We start from the raw sequence: 18,188 nt of genomic DNA on the forward strand, positions 1-18,188 counted from the left end.
AAGGTTCCTGCTTCTTTAAATTTGACCCTTGCTTGTTGAAATTATTTGTCAGCTAATATGACACCAGTGGTTACATGGCTGACTTGCTAATTTGATAGCTACTTATGTGGAGCTTTTTTAAAGGGCAGCGGGTTGAGTTCAACAATCATAATCCAGTACAATGAAACAGAATTTAAACATTTACGTTGAACTAAAATCAGATGTCAAAGGTCACAACAAAATGAAAAATAAGCACAGCATCATATCATTCAACTATTTTGCACCAAATGTTGAACCACCATGTTCCCCAAATGTCATATCTGGAGACTGAACTCAGTCTCTCAGATGTCACACTGCAGGTGGGAAAGTTTTGATGACTGATAACAAGAATGAGGAGTAAAATTTGGAAAGAAGATAAAGTTGGAAGTCTTGACAAAGAAGAAACTAAAAAAAGGGCATGTTTGACAAAATCTGATGTTTGTAAAACTGATAAAAGACTGACAAAATGTGGGGATAAAAGAACCCAAGAGGAGCAAGACAGAGTTTCAAGCTCCATGTTTAAAGATAAGCTAGGCAGAAAACCAAGAAATCGTGACAAGCGACGGGAAAACATCTAAAACTTTGAAGTCGACAGGCACATGAGCACTGAGAGGAAAAAACATTAATAGAGTATATGATGGAGCGAGTGAGTGAAGGAAGGGGAGAGCGACAGAGGCAGACGGAAAAGAGGACAAGAGGAAGGCAAGAAGCAAATAACTGCTGCACTTCCAAGTTCAGGAGTGCAGATTTGACAAGCATTTAGGTTTTCTTTTTTTTTTTCAAAGAAGAACCTATGAAAAGCCCTCTTTCAGGCCTGGACTGAAAGGGGGATTAGACAGAGGCATAGCGAGTGAAAGACACAAACATTCCTTTACACATCTTGTGCATTTACCTGTCAGAGTGCTGCAATAAAGCTGCTCCCACATGGGCAATATGCCAAGATTTTGAATTCTAAAGGCCGGAGGGCTGTCTGTGAAAGTCTTAACATTAGAGACAGCCCTGTGTCTTTTGTTAAGGGAAATCATTTTAAATTATAGCCAAATAACACTAATATTTCTGTAATGTGTACACACCTCTGATCTTCAGTTTCCAGCAGTCTTCCCTACACTATTTAAATGTTCTGTTCAAGAAGTAAATCATGCGCTCTTCGGAGTGTAATGCATATCTTCCTCTCAGTTTTACATTCTAGTCTGACCTTTTAGCATCAAAGTTGCACATCAGTTCCAAGTCCCTCTGGATGTAATTTCCCTTACAGCTATGGTGAAGAGTAATTTGCTGTGGTTCTCGCTGATCTATCTGTGAAGAATGCTTGGATTGTGCTGTGTGGAACATAAATTCTCTAACTGCACATAATCTGTCCACTGTCCCTGTCAGCGGAGAGAGAACTAATGATTTTTTACATCATTAAGCTTGTTCCAGTGCTTGAGGGGTCATTGTATGACCAGTTAGCCTTGCAATGTCACGCTAACAAGTGCTAACCCATGACAAATTCAGTAGTATTTGGAGTTTCAACAGTGGAATGTGTGAAAGTCTTTTTTTTAAGTTGTTTTCTTTTCATCTCCTAGTTTGACAGAGATCAAGAGGCCCAAACTGACTTAGTCCAAATGGACCTTCTTCCAGGAAATGCCTTTATTGTTGGTTCCGGTTCAAACTTATTACACCACGTGAAAGCATTTGTAAGGAGGTCATCAAGGCCAGACAGCATAGTTAATGGACACTCGGTTTAACCTATATTTCTGTGCAAACACTGCAGCTAGTTTTTTCTTTATTTTATTCATATTTCATTTGTATATTTTATGCATGGTTATATATAATATACAGCAGTTGGAACATTTTGTATTCAGTTGATTGTTCAATTTAACCTGTAAATGGTATGAAAGCCACAGTACAGTCTTTGCTCTTTCCCACAGTGATAACAGAAGGTAATTTAAAGTTGCTAGTAATTATGCACAGCTGTGTGCAGTGAGAACAGTATTCTGTCACTGTTGAATAATTTTTGATTGTGATTATTTTCATTTAGCAATTTCTTTTAATTTCAATGCATGCATCACTGATTAACCTTTTAATCTTTGGGATGGTCAAAAACCACACAAACCTCTTGAGTAACAACAACATATAACACATTAAGTTACAGCAAGCAATAAGTGGTAGTCAAATGTTTTGCACTGACATTTAATTCAAAGTGCACCGCTAAATGAATAAATCATGTTTTGGAAAGCTATTTGCCTGACATAACCACTCAAATGAAGGACTAGATGGACCCCCGCTAATCTTTGTGCGCCATGGTTTAGACCATGGGTCACTAATAGGCGGACCGCAGTCCGAGTCCGGACCCAGACGCCATCCTGTACGGACCCGGACCTAAAATCAATAAATTATTAAGGGATTTTAAATTTTTACGGGGGATTCCTATTTTAACTGGCGCAGCTTTTCTAGTCTTTGCGGCACTGGTTTAGCGGCTCAAGAAACTCACAGACCAATTGCATACGAGTTACGCCAGCCCACGTGACGCTACTCAGCCAATCAAATCTGTGCATTACAGACGGACGAGAGAGGTGAAGGGCGAGTGACAGATGATAAGACGAGTGAACGATACAGGGAGAGAGACTGTGAAGTCAAGATGTGAAACAGTTAACAAAGAAAAAGGGAAACTCAAGCTGCTGCTACACTTTATTTTGTTTTTCTAAAATTAAGCACTTTATTTTAAGATGCACAATTTTTCCAAAGCTATTTTATTTATTTTCTCTATTTTATTTTTAAATGCAGCCCTTCTTTTACTTAATCAGAGAAGAACATTATACAGATCTACAGTGTTATATATCTGTATAGTTAAATGTTAAGTGACAATAAATATGGTCAAAATGTTTTTGAATTGTACTTTCTTTATTTGATTTGACAGTCAGTTGTTGATTACATGCAGACGTTGATACAACTACTAGGCTACTTCAATATATATCACACTAAATCACAACGCAAGTTAGACATTATGATGTTCCGGAGCTTTGCTTGAGGACATTTTCTCTAACTGGACCTCTTCGAACTTTAGTTGAATACCCCTGGTTTAGACCAAAAGCTGATCAAGGTCAAAGGTCACCATCTAGGTTGCAGGTTTGGTGTTAACTGTCCCTGTTAAATAGTCATCTAGCCAAAGTACCCTCAAGCTGAAACTCATGGAATGGTTATTAGACAGAGTAATGGAGTGATTATAATGTACTGAATGTACTTGTACTAATGCAATGCAACTATGTAATGTGTGGTAACAGTTAAAGAGTAGCCAAAAGGATTTGTGATTTGTTGTAATCAGTATGTGTTTCTTGTTAACAACTCACTTTTCAATGCAGTCACAATCAAACAAATATGGTATATCATATGATGATGTGTTGCTTTGTATCTAAACTAAATACCAATCTTTTCTTCATTTTTGGTGCACCGCTAACATCCTGATGGTCAGGTGACTCAGCTTCCCAAAAAGCCCTTTTTTTCCCAGCAAGCACAGGCACAGCTGGGGGTTGTGGTTCTTCAAGTCATTATGTGTAAATGGTCAAGGCCCATCCTGCTTTGCATCAGGCAGGAGAAGTGTGTGACAAAGAGATGGTGGCCTACATAGAACAATGATTTGGTGGCCTGGTTTCTGAAATGAGCTACTGTGGCAACTGGTGCTCTGTGATGTTTCATGCGGTGTCATTGTGGTTTGCTGAGAGAACACGCTGGTAGGAGGCGGGCATGAAACTCACAGACTTAATAGTTCTGACATTGTCTGAGCATCTTCATCCTTGTCTTGACCGTGCTGTTGCTTTCCGGTGGTTTGTGTGCGTGTTGACTATCCTTTCAAGCAGTCTTTGTTTGCTGTCTGCCTACCTGCTTGCCTATCTAGAAAATGTTGTCTGCTCTGTTGTCTTGCTGCCCATTTGCCATGTGACTTTCATGTTTCTGTCTGATTGCCTTTCGGTCTCTCTGCCTGGCTGTCAGTTAGCCGTGTCTATCTGTCTGTTGTCAAGACATTTTACTGACGCACAGTGACTAAGAGAGGCCTGAAGTGCTAGCCTGTCCTGACTTGACTTCAAAATAGACATCTTGGCACGCACAGCAAGCACACACAACATCGCCAAAACAGGGCTTTCCTTGTACAGCGTTAGTTCCCATGTCAGGACCTCTTTCAGATCAGGCTTTCGCTGTGACTCACTGGTTATGAGACTTATGAGTGATCGTTTGAGAGCAGTCATTAAAGCCCACAGCCATCGCCATAATGCGTCTGATTGTCAGTTAACAGGAGCGCACACACTGCAATACACAGCTCTGTCTTTTGATTCACTGATTAAAGTGCTGCTGTTGGTGCTTTGATTGATCAGACCTCAGCTAGATTGTGCATTTTATGAAAATGCTTAAATGCAGATAGTGTACACAACCAATAAGTTGTCCCATCAAACCAATAATTCCACCAAATGACAGATGATGATACTATTTATCTTGGTTTATATTATATTAAACAGAGACAAATGACATACAATTATTACACCCCCCCCTCCAGGTAAAGATTATTGTCTAGCCCCCCACCATAAATAATACATACCAGTGTTTGAGGATCTGGGCAAGTGGGGATTTGCTCTTTGGAAGCCCAGATTCCCAGGCCAGATTCCCAGCCAGAGGCGAAGGAAGGAAAGGGGAGGAGGGAGGGAGAGATGAGTGAACTAAGGGAAGGACTGAGAGACTTGTCTGTGCTTTGATCTGATGACTGAAGCAGAGAGTGTCAGTCATATTTTCTCCAAGCACTGATCTATAATCAGATCACCCAGCATTTAATACTTATCTGACTCATTATTGTGGATTAAAGAAGATCTGATTGAGGATTTGACAACCTTTCTCTCTGGCTTTGAAACCGGTTGGATGGGAGTGGAGGGCGTGTGCTTGTGGGTTCAAAGCTGATGATTGATGGCTTTTTGTGAAGGCCTTTGTACTATGGCAGCAGAGAGAAGAGAGACGGATTAAATAGTAGAATAGCATTCAAGACTTCCATCATATGTGCCATTTGTGTTCTATTAAAGATTTATTTCTGTTAATTTCTATCCAAAGAATGAGAGTGACAGAGCACACTGCTCATTCTTTCTGTGGAGTGGAAGCTGCAGAATCATCAATCTGAGCTGACAGCATGTAAATGCAGGAGGTCTGAGTGGTTTAATTATTATTATTATCATTATTATTATTATTATTTAGCAATCTGTATTACCCCTGTATAAAGACGTAATTGCTGTACTAACAGTAAATCTCTCACTTGGCATTTCTCTGGATCTCTGGATGAGATCCAGAGATAAGAATGGGGTTTTGCACAATGCACAAAACGCACTGTTCTGTATATTGTGAACTGTGCAATTTCAAGAACTCATAGTGTGAGAAAGAGGGTGAGAACAAAGAGGTGAGCTTGAGAGAATCAAAGGTCTCGGCAGGTAACAGCTGTGCCGCAACTCCCTTGCAATATACTACTGAGAAGATTAGCTGATTAATCATTTATCAACTTGCAGAAAATTGTTAAATTGCAAAGTTGTTTAGTCATCTGAAAGAATCTGAAGGACAAGTTAGCAATCTAAAGACATTAAATTGGGGCTTGGTGGGTAGTAATGAGGATTTATCATAAGTTAATAGAGTAGATAATAGATAAATGAAATTATTTTTGTTAAACCTGCAATAACAATTGTTTTAGCCTCTTGGGGGCAGCAAAACAAGCTGCTGTTAACACAACACTGACATATTATCACCTTTTAAGTTGAGCTTGAGGTTTAGAGCTTTTTCCTTTAAAAACAGTCGCCTGTCGCATCTGAAAACATTGTTGATGAGAGCAATTAGAGTGAACCAAAACAGTAAAGTAGCAGGCCATAAAACCAAAACAATCAGCTGAAATATGCTATAACACTCTGTAGAGCTGAGGGGAGTCTGGTGATAATCTTCTGCTTGTTCGTCATTACGAGCGACTCCTAATGTACAAGTATGAATATGATCCATTGTTAACCCAATATGGATTGTAGCCGCTTTAATTCATAATGAAAACAATCGATAGTAGAAGGTCACTAAACCATTCGATTCCTCACCTGTTTCCCTTCCTTACAGTTCCCTACTTTTGTTTGCTCTCCATCTTTATTCGTGTATTTTTGGTGCCTTTGTGAAAACTTTTCATCCCCTGTGCTTTTTCTTTCACATCGCCCCAGCTCTTTTATGTGCTCACCTTCCTATTTTTCTCCTGCGTATGTCTCTCTCAGCTGCATCACCCACCACCCTCTGTGTCCATGTCTCTGACTCAGTCGTGGCTGAATGTGTTCTAGCTCTTGTTGCTTTGACAGGCCCTGACAACAGCAGGTCAGCTTTTATCTGTCAGACTCTCCACCTCTGAGCAGCGCAGAGCAGAGGGGAACTGGCTGCTTTGTTTGTTCTTTCTCCATCAGGAGACAGCTGCGCCGCAAAGGGAAGCTTGCAAGTTTATAGGAGTCAAGCCGTGAGTTCTCTCTCTCTCACACACATAAGCACAAATACCTGTGCACAGGCACATATATAATACACTGTACTAGTTCTCCCTTTCTTTGTCTGTCCAGACCCTCTCACACGTACAGTTAAATGTAGGGGCAATTTCACATGTCAGCGTCATTCTTGAAAAGGAACCCATAGCATTTTTCCACAAATGTAATTTGCATACTCAGGACCTTGTAACATTTCTGAACTCTTGACTATAAAGCAGCCTCATTAATGGATAGAGCATGAACAGTATAATATATAAAATAAATTTATCATTTCTCATGTAAAAGGAAATTAGACTTGTTAAGCCAATATAAAAATGAAATAAAGTAAATCAGTAATCAGTAAATCAAGCATCATTTTAAAGACCTTGTGTACTTAAAGCTGCATTAATTGATTGTTTTGGCCACTTGGGGGCACCACAACAAGCTGTATTGACATACTATCACCTTATAACATTATGACAAACAAGCTGCTTATTTAAACATCCAGCAGTGTTGTGTGTCTGGCCATCTGATGAACGTAAGACCAATATTCACTCTCTTTTTAGATCTGTTTTTGGCTCTCCTAAAACATGAGGAAAACATCTGGCTCTTTAGCTGCTAAATGCTCCACTATGTTCATCAGCTAGTTGCTAATTTTATCTGTCTCTCGTTAAGTGCTGGGCAGGTAGGGTACAGTGGATATATCTGAACTTGGGGGTTGTTTCATCAATATGAGCGACCACTTTCACATTACACGTTGTCATTTGATCCACTGCAAACAGGGTACAATTCTCAATTAGTGGCTGGGGTCTTGTGCGATTGTATAAAATATCATAATTCTAGTCACACATGGTCAGTGATGATAACATGCATTAGGAGCTCAATGTGGAGCTTTGACTGAATGTTGGAGAGCTGAAAGGGGATTTTCCTGCAAGAACTGATAATGCTCGTCTTCTTTGGTGTCACTATTTTCCAAATTCTACCTGCTGCTGTGTTGCAACCAAATCTATCCTGAACAGTCTTGTCGCCGAAAAGAGAGAACTGTTCCTTTCTGGGAAACTGAATGCCAAAAAGTCTGACACTGTCTCATGGATATTTTGAAGCCAGCACTGTTACAGGTTTACTGTGTGAAAATGGCTCCTGTTATTAATTCCGCATCCTCCCTCATCTTTTTTTCAGTTATACAGAAGGCACAAGTGTCACTCTTCTTTCGTCTGCATCATGTGACAGGATGTACTGTCTGATGTCAGTCAACTGTTGACACTTCCTGTCAAAGACCTTTGCTAGCCCATCAGTGGAAAACTCACCCACACACACGCACTCCAAAACAACACACACATTCCTGCAGACACAGAAATGAGGTCAACTCTTTCCAGCCTGTAGTTACTCCTTTTATTTTGAGATGGCCTACGATACAATATGCCTCTCAGATATGGTTCAGATACACATCAACAGGATAACTTTCTTGAAAATAACTTTTTTTATTGACTTTTCCCGCTCCCTGTCTGCCTTAGTTTTTGCACACACACACACACATTGAGATTCAGTATGTAAGTCGATACACAGACAAGCTCAAGTTAAGGCATGTCTGTAACAGGCAAGAGGAGGGTGTGTTATACTGTAGGTTGTAACTAGGACAGTGTGTGTCTGTGCTGTTTGTACAGTAGATTGTTGGATGTGTTATTCTTGTTAAGTCTGAGTAAATTGCATTCTCCTGCATTCCAGGTCAGTCGACTTTAATCTCAGTTAACACTCAAAGTGAAAAAAGACATGGTGTGAATGGATAAAGAGTGAAGACGGCAGGACATGGCTGGGCAAGTTGGCAGACTGGTTGGAAAGCTACAACACCACATCAGCCTTTTTGACAGCACTGTGACTGTACCTGCTTAGTGAATGGGACAGGCTGCTGCCGCCGCTTGACGCAGTTGGCACTCACACTCTTTGGTTATTCATTGGCCACTGGGATTTGTGTGTTTGTCTGTGTGGGGCTGTCTTTTATATATGTGTGTGTGAAAAGGAGAGAGCCAGACAGAGACGGAAGGAACAGGACAATGAGAAAATGTGGTTGTGCGCATTTGTGTGTGTGTGTGTCACTCTTTTCCTGTCTTATCAGAGTGGGCAGTCAAGCATGTTTCTCAGGGCTACAGCAACTTAATTACAAAACCTGTTGTAATCCATCACGTTCCTTATAAATCACAGCTCCCATTAGAGGGCTGCAACACGATTGGGATCCTGCAGGCTCTGTGCGACCCAGTGTTGGGCCTAACAATCATGTAATGTCATGCATTTTCTTCCACTTAACTGTTTGCCTCCAAATTAGGTAAAAAAAAATAAAAGTTTCAGTTTGGCTTGTCGCTCTTTCTTGCCCACTCACATTCTCAATCTCTCTTGTAACGTTAGAAATTGCCATCCCTAATCCATTTTTTATCTGTAAACAATGACACTATCACTGTTGATCTCCAGTGTGATCTCCCAGCATCTGGTTCACATCTGTTGCTATGAGAGATGATATAAACCATCACAGAAACAGGGACACTATTCATAATAATTTTATCCACTTTTAGGTCCCACTGCCTGACACTGAAGCTGTTTTTACTTTTAAAGGCATGCCATAAGGCTTATTTTCAGTTCATGTCTTGTAAATGTGACTTTATTAAAGAGCTGAGTAATTGTATAAGCATTTTTAAATGCAGTAATATGAGGCAGGGCAGCAGAAAACAATGAGTTTCTGCCAGATGGTGCATCAGCATGAGCACACAGTAATGGTTAAAAAAAACAGTCAGCATGGTATTGCCCTCCTAGGCGGTAATAAACATATGTAGGCGCAAGATCCTGTATCCTGTCTTATCTTGTCCAATCCCAACCCGTCTCACCCCGTCCTGTCCTTTGCTATACTCCACTTCATCTCTCTGAGGCCCATTTGTCAAGACAGGCAGACCACTGTTTGAGTTAATCACAGCCAGGGCTATTTAACTCTAACCAAGTAATCTACTCCCCACGGCCCACATCATTACATTATCCCATTATTCATTTAGCCATTCCTCTCTCCTGTAGTCCAAATGAGTAGCTGGCCAAACTTTTCTCAGCCAGTTTAACGAATCAGATTCAGTCAAGTGAGTGAAAGAGCACCTGTTTAGTGTGACAGTAGAGAGCAGTATATTCACGGGTGTTTAATGAGCCTTTGGCTATTGAATAGTTCTCTGATCAGCCAGCAGTGCAGGTAGCCAGATAGCCAGTGCGGGCTGGAAGAAAGCGGCATGGAGATCAGCCGGCCTCAGTAGTAATGTGTTATTAATGTGTTATGTGGCCGCCACCTCGTCTGGCTCGAGGATGCTATTTATGTGACTTTCTGCTTGGCTCACATTACCAGATAGGGTCGAGGTTAAAGCCTGGGCCGCCCGTAGGCTGTTCTGTGTGTGTGTGTGTGTGTGTGTGTGTGTGTGTGTGTGTGTGTGTGTGTGTGTGTGTGAGAAAGTTAGGAGTACAAAGAAAGACGAAACAAGTAGACAGACTAACAGCAAACAGGGATGCAGGGTGGTAGCTGTTAGATAGAGACCATAGTGTCTCTATTAAGCATTTGTCTGGTCAGTATGTGAAACTTCAGCGTGTACAGTTGGTGGATCAGACATGTAAACCTCTGTTGTCAAATAGCCGTCTTATTTTTCTTCAGTTTAACCCTAATCCACTGTTCAAGTGTGTGTATGGATGTGTGCGCATGTGTGTGATTCCTGGTGTTCCATGGGTGTTTTCCTTGGCACTGGCAATAACCCACCTAGCTGTGGACACACACGCACACACTCTCACCAATGACTGGATTAGGCCGCTAATCGCTCAGATCCCACAGCATGTGTGCACACGCACACATGACTGCAAACACACACACACAGTGTCAGTTATGCAATTGCAATCATGACCAGGAGCCATCAGTTATGTATGTCAGCATGTCTGTGTGGTCGCAGTGATGCCATTTTGTCAAATGTGCTTCAGAAGAAGAGTATGGAGATTTACCAGCTGTTCACATGTGATGCATCCTGAATTCCTATATGCATACTTTAGTGCCAGCATTGTCAGACTGAAAATATAAAAGTATGTTCACTGTCAATCTAGCATTAATTCCCATCTCCTTTATTAATACTAATATGTGAACATATAATTACTGTGGTTTATATATACTCACTAATCAGGCTCCAACAATAATGTGAAGTTGATGGTGATACCAGGCGTGCTCACCTTCACGTTATTATATATCAATTCTGATACTGACACAAGTACAAACAAGAAAAAATAATATTAATAGATGTCAATAACAAATACGATGTATCTTACTATTGCACAAAAATATGAAGATTACTTTAGTGACATATGACATCGCTACAAGTAAAATGGGATTTGAAGCAACTTGAATTAAATAAACTCATCAAATCAGAACGTGCCATTAGGGCACATAAAAGGTGACAAGAAATGATTTGAATGTTCGTTTTAACAGATGCCCACTGCACTCAGGCTGATTAGGGCCTTGATTATTGAGCTCTTTTGCATATTTGCAGAGCAGCATCCACCACCACCACCACCACAGGTAACTCCAGGTAACATGCATCCTCTTTTATCCTGGAAATATGAAATATTAACATATACATACATACATAGTATAAATTATCTATATGTGAAATTTATACATATATACATACATTTAATTAATGACAGGGTGTCAATGTTGGTGGTATATCACAAGCCCCCAATGTCTAACCCAAGAATGAACCCATGATTGTCAGGGTGTAGAAAGCTCAAGAGCCGATGTCAAAGAAAAGTCATAGGTGCCCAAAGGTTTATGTGTAGACAGTTACACCTATGGGCTGAGCTGTATGCAAGGTTTTTGAAAAGGTGGGAAGAAGCCATTAACTTATTTCTTTCTGAAAGGCAATAGTGTTAACTACTGTGCCACTGTGGTAATAGTTGTCATAATAAAAATGAATTACATATACACATGTTTGAAGGGAAAAAAAGTATATTCTATGGCCCAATTTTCCACTGCTTTTCCGACAACTGCTTTTCCGAAACCAATGTTTTGAATAAACTGTGCACAACTGGGGGCGAAATCCTCCATGCACACACTGAATAGTCAAAGTCTGAATTTCTCAGCTCGAAGTTGCATATCTTAATCAGCACCTTCACAGGTTAACCTGTTCTGAATTTATGGAGCTAATGTAGCATCAAAACTTGCCACAGATGTGAAATAAACTGCCACAATGGACGTGTTTTTTTTTAAATTATCTTTACCCATGGACCAGAAAGAAACAAGTGAGGCCAGCATTTTGACTTCTCCTGGTTTGTTCACAGGCTCCCAGACATTTGACGGAGACACTTTGGCTTTGAGTCATTCTTAATTTCCTGTTGCCCTCTCCTCTCTCTGTGTTTCCCACCATCTCTAAAAGCCTCTGACTGTCAGTCTCTCCCATGCTTTATCACAGTGTGCACGACCTTATTCTGCCTTCCCAGATTGCTGCTTAATAGGAGCCTTCCTCCCTGGTGAACAGTGATAAGCTAATGGTTAGGGAATTGCTCACCATTTAGCAGCCATGTCTGTCAAAAGAAAAGGGAAAGAAGTGATGGAGGACTTTAATGGGGTTAAAGGGAACAGTCAGTTTCCCTAATTTTTGCCCTCTTGCATGGATTAATGTTTGGGTGGGTGGGTTGTTCATGCATGTGTGTAATTTTAGGAGAGGCCAGATAATTTTCTTGCCACCTCTGTGTTGATTGGCCTCGCAGAAGGTGGCTGATTAATGCAGATCACCTACGCTGTCAATTTAAATATATTTAAATAGATCATTTAATTTTGAGCAGGTCTTACTCGTGTGGTTTTGTTTCGTCTCTGTGTGCCAACTGCACAATCAGTTTAAACTCTGTAATTCATCTGCTCTTGTGGCACATGAACCATATTATTATCATTATGACCATGGTTTTCAAGTTTATCATGCATTCCATGAAGTTTATTCAGACTGCAGGAACAATTTGGGAACAATAGAGACAGGAAATGGTGAGAGCAGACTGGAAATCGGTTCATGCAAGAGTAAATCTCTAAATCTCTAAAGGAGAGGTCTTGCAATGAAAACGTGTTTTTTTAGCTATCTCTTTAGTACAGAAAATGGGGGATGTGTCTTGTATTGTAAGCACATAAAATTAGACATCTCAAGCATTAGCATTAGCTACCCTCTCTGTTGTGGCCCTTTAGATGCTACTGTTAGAGCCTCCCTCTAACACAGCTCTTCTCTTTAGATTGAGCTGTCCTCCTCTGCTGATTACTCTAGTATCCTCTGGCTATGAGACTGAAAGTGTGTGTCTGTGTGTGTGTGTGTGTGTGTGTGTGTGTGTGTGTGTGTGTGTGTGTGTGTGTGTGTGTGTGTGTGTGTGTGTGAGAGAGAGGGAGAGAGGGAGAGAATGAAAGAATGTAAGTGTAAAAGCGGGAAAGCCATGTCTGGTTGTTAAGGATACATTTCCTCTACACTTTGATCGAGAGTGGCTTACTGTCGCTCTCACCCAAATAGACACACACACACACACACACACACACACACACACACACACACTCTTACTCCAGTTTACTGAGTCAAATGGAAGAGACTGCTCTGTTTGTAACATTAGCCGACTGTTAGGTTAGCCAACTGGAAATGTAATGCTCTGTTACAGGTGACCTTTCCTGCTGTGTGGCAGATGTGTTTCCAGGACTCTGCGTGTGTGTGTGTGTGTGTGTGTGTGTGTGTGTGTGTGACCACTCTGCAGATGTTGTGAATATAAACTGAATATTATCACACTATATATATATATTATATATATATATAACATATTATATATATATATATATATATATATATATATATATATATATATATATGTCACAGATATGGCACAGATGTCCTTATATATATATATATATATATATATATATATATATATATATATATATATATATATATATATATATATATAAGGACATCTGTGCAAAGAACAATAATACACACTTAGGCACACAATAGAGTATATACACGCATACACACTCTATTGTGCAACTAAGTGTGCACGGATGTCCTTCAAATGACAGGCAGCAATCAGATTGCATTGGAAGAAATGGCCACAGGCCCATAACACACATAAACACTAAAACCAGTGCAGGCATTTAAATGGCTGTCCCAGGGGCTGACAGATTGCAGCTGACCCCTGATAGTACTGTATGCTATTTCTTCATCAACCTTTAACTCATCCTATCCTCCCTCCTTTTTCTCTTCTCCATTTCTTTGTACTCTCGTCCACACTTTCTCACTTTCACATTCAATTCATTTTTTCCTCTAACTGACACGCACAAACCATGCAGACTTACACACACTCACACACAAGTGCCCTCCTCCAGGTCCAAACTCTCTCCCTTGGTGTGTTGATGTGAGTCACATCACGACCTGTGAGAGGATGCTGACAGATGCTCAATGTCACCGTCTCCTCCGATCTGGGCTGCCCGTCCTCCACTTTCGTGTTCAAAGAGGAAAATTGCCTTTAATTGCTCCACTTTAGAGTTGGCCTGGATGAAGCACTTAAAAGACAGTTACAGAAACTTGGTTGACACATAATCAGTGAGGTGCATGGGTTCTTGTCATACACACATTGACTGTAAAATACAGCTGAGATCGTGGACTGGATGGGGGGTACACAGTGATTAACTCAGGCTACAACTACAGTAGATGAAGGTGGAATGCCTGCTTGTAATCGTTGAGCCAGTGCACACAGAAATCACTGGCTTTAACAATGAAAAGGATGGCAGGATCAATCTTATCGATGGCAGCACTGAGCCTATAGACGTGCCTTCAGCTGAAACTCCGCCAGGCGCATGCTAATGACAGCCTGAGGGACATTAGATCATTAATCCTGTACTTATGTGTATTTACTGCATTTGTATATGCCTTTGTACAGGCTATGTAAAGCTCAGTTATGTGACGATGATGCAGACATATTATAGTAATTAAACATTTCAAGATGTGTTGAATGTGTAAGCTGCAAAGCTTTGATGATTAGACTGAGGCTTAGACTTATTATGGGCCTTGTTTTAAGACTTATTATTAGACGTCAGCTTATAAAGAGTTGTTATATAAAATATTGCAGCAAAATAAGTTTAGTCTCTCAATTGTGCTATGTGATGTCTTATTATTGCTGTTTAAATGCTTAAAATACATAGCAATGGCCTAGAAACTGTCACATGGATCTTGAGTCATGATCGATCATGAGTCTGTGCTTCAGATATATTATTATTGTGACCCTGAGAAGCAGAAAATGGAAAAATCAAAAAATAATTCAAAGTTAGATAATGATCAAACACTGTAAGTAGCCATAAAGTTCAATTAAATTACAAAGAAGTTGTTACATTTAGGGTCTGTATGTTTGTGTGTAAATTTGAGTGAACCCATGTACAGTAAAAGACTGATCAAGGCCATGCAAGAGGATTTCAAAGTCAGACTCTCAAGCAGTGAAGAGAAGAAAGGGAAAGGAATGTCTGGTGAGGTGGCAGTTATAATGCTTGTCACTGCAGGGCCTTTGGGTGGAAAGGTAGACTCAGTGAGATTCAGTTAGGGGCCTCTTCCACAGAGGGAGTAATACAATCAGAATGGGAATGCTACGACCTGCACTCTATTTATAAACACTGCTTAACACAAAGTGCAACCAGTGGCACACTTATATCAAATAGAAAAAATGCTGGCTTCTGTAAATGCAGACTCTGGACTTGTCAATCACAAATACTGTCGCTGTTGTTGTTATCACCTTATTTTAACCTGTGTTATTGTGAAAATGCAGGCATAGAAAAACAAGATGCATCCTTTCGTCAACATTTGTCCTATTCAGAGAACTGAATGTATCGTTTGAAACAAAAGATCACACATTATTTTTTGATAATAGAAAACAGGGGTTAAGGGCATCAACCCTCCATGTTTTGAGAAATCTTGATCAACAGTATGATGGGCAGTTGGAGAAACGAAGTAGAGAAACGTACACTGATCTACAAAAACAAATGTTTTATGGCTGTTAAATACATACAATAAAATGGGTTTCCAAACAGGCCCGGGGTGACACAACATATAGACAATGAAAAGCTCCTTGTTTGCTAAAAATGAAAATATGTATTAAAAGTTATTCTCCCACATAAACAACAGCACACTTTGTGCTCTACGTCGGGCAGCATAGAGGTCACATCTTTTTGCTCTGAGCCCAAAAAGGCTTGCCGTCCTATCCGTTTACTTGCTGCATCCTTTTTGATGTTTGTCTGTTTGCTTTTGTCTACAGTTTGTGGGCGCATCAGAAGCTTTAATAAATATTTTCATGTTTGACAAGAAAGGAGCTTCCTATTGTCTTTATTGTCTTTAGAAGTCTGACAGAATAATCTAAAACCTTCCTACCAGAAATGGCTCAGTGTGATTTCTTGTGCCCTACTCCACTTAGTCCTCGTTTTTTTGATAATTGCGTGCTTCCCTGTGGATTCATATTATGTGTGTGTGTGTGTGTGTGTGTGTGTGTAGGCTTTTGTCTGGAAATAGTTGCATCATAGATGATCTGCTCTCTTCACCTGCAAATGAACATCACCCATCACCCACATGAATTTTGTTTGCCTGAGGCTTGGTTACGTTGATGTGGATGATGGTATTTTCATCTTACACAATTTGTTCTGATTTCAGCTGAAGCTTGACTGCACTTTTAACCAACTTTGACAGCCTTGTTTAAATTATCATGTATTGCATTTTGTTGTGTGTGTGTTTACTCACACACAAAGCCAGAGCTTACAGATCCTTTATACTTCCCTGGGTTTCTGAGTTTGTGTATCTGCGTGTGTGTGTGTGTGTACGCACATGTTTGCAAATGCATGCACGGGCATGCGAGTCAGGAGTGCTCATTAAAATTGTATGGGAGCTGATGCGGTACTCGTGCTCCACTGCTCCCATTTCCACAGAGTTCTCCACATCGTGCCAGGTAGTCAGGCGGGCGAACACATGCACCCCTGCGTCCGCGACAAGCTGGGTCTGAGGTCGTAAAAACAGCCACTGCAGCTAATTCATCCTGTCATGTTTATGTTCGCTGTTGAGTATTTTATACAACAGCAACATAGGAACTTTTAATCTAACTTTTTTTGAGCGCTGACTGAATCGATGGAACCTGTTAATGCTAATGCCATGTTTGTTGTCCCTTTTCTTCTCTGCTTCTCCTTCTCCCCGATTTGTTCTCTTTTCCTCTACTCCTCCTCCCGCTTTCCTCCACCACCTCCCCATCCTTTCTCCTCCTCTGTCTCCACTTGTCCGCCTGCCAGGGGAGCACCTGCGCATCTGTCCCCAGGGTTACACCTGCTGTACCAGTGGCATGGAGGACAACCTGGCCACGCTGAGCCGCAGGGAGATGGAGGGACTACTCAAAGATGCTGGCCGATCCTTACAGACCTCACTCACTGGACAGTACAAGGCCTTCGATGGTGAGTTAGTGTGTTCACAATAAGTATACGAGTGAGAGAGAGAATGAGAGAAAATTGAATAGATGTGTCAATGTGTGTGCATTGTAGTTCTTCAACAGTAATCAGCTCATTACACTCATTACATGATATACAAGGACACAGTTTCGGGTGCTTTTGTGTCAGTTTTGATGGTTCATTTTCTGGTTCTTCTTTTTATTTCCCATTTTCACTCTGGATAAGCCCAGCCTACACAGAAATGCAGACATACACACGCAGAGACTGACGATAAATGTAAGAGAAGTTAAAACTCTTTTATCATACAGTCTGCAGGTTGATGCTTAACATTGATCTACTGCCATACTTCAGCTTAAACAGAGGAGGTTGGTAATGCCTTGTGTTGGTGTTCTCAGAGTGCAGAGTTGTTTTATTTTTCAACTTTGATACAAAGTCTACTAAATCAGATCAACAGACAGTTTTAAACAATAAATCCTGAAGCTGAGGAGTTTAAGCTGCCAACCAAATAATCACAACGTCCCAAGACAGGGACCTTTGTTGCATGCCATCTCTCTGTCTGCTCTATACTGCATGTAACACAATAAAGACAGAGGTACCAAAATGTAAAGATTCCCAAAAAAAAAGAATTATTTAACACAAACTGATTCTGGGAAGAGTGATTAGTTGTAGTTGTTGAATATAAGGTCTTATGGTCACATGACCCTTGTGTAGCACTACTGCACAGAGACATCATACCTCATCAATACTTGCCGATTTCATGGAAGGATTCGATATTATATGAATTCCTTCAACAGAATCACATAAAATAAATAAAGTATTAACCTATATGTGTGTTGTAGCGACATGCACTAGAGCAAGAGTCTAAATCACCAAATGCACCATAGCAAAATATTGTTTGTAAGTCAATAATAAGTCAATAATATGAAATAAAATTGGGACTTTATTGCACTGCTCCAAGTGTGAGAGAAGAAATGAGAGAGACAGAGCGAAAGAGAAAGGGATTTTCAATCTCAGAACATTGGCTAACCAAGGCAATTATTTGTGTCTAATGACCTGCTCCAGTTAATAGAAGGGTGTCTCTGTGCACCACTTGTTCCCCTTGGCCAGTCGGTGACAACGGATCTGTCAGCTGCGGCTCTGAGCTTGGCTAGTTAGCCTGACCTTTTCAGATCACAGTGATTAGTGGCTGAGTGACATTTCTT

General features: G+C 40.5%; 1 protein-coding gene across 1 annotated transcript in view; it reads left to right on the top strand.

Moving 5' to 3' along the window:
• LOC139296514 (glypican-1-like) overlaps window positions 1-18,188 on the top strand; it is a 63,838-nt gene that overhangs the window by 20,048 nt on the left and 25,602 nt on the right. Inside the window, exon 3 of the mRNA XM_070918928.1 lies at window positions 16,834-16,992. Within this exon, the coding sequence (XP_070775029.1) occupies window positions 16,834-16,992 (159 nt within the window). The remainder of the gene's footprint in view (window positions 1-16,833; window positions 16,993-18,188) is intronic.

Source organism: Enoplosus armatus, chromosome 14 (assembly GCF_043641665.1).
Source record: "Enoplosus armatus isolate fEnoArm2 chromosome 14, fEnoArm2.hap1, whole genome shotgun sequence".
Lineage (NCBI taxonomy): Eukaryota > Metazoa > Chordata > Actinopteri > Centrarchiformes > Enoplosidae > Enoplosus > Enoplosus armatus.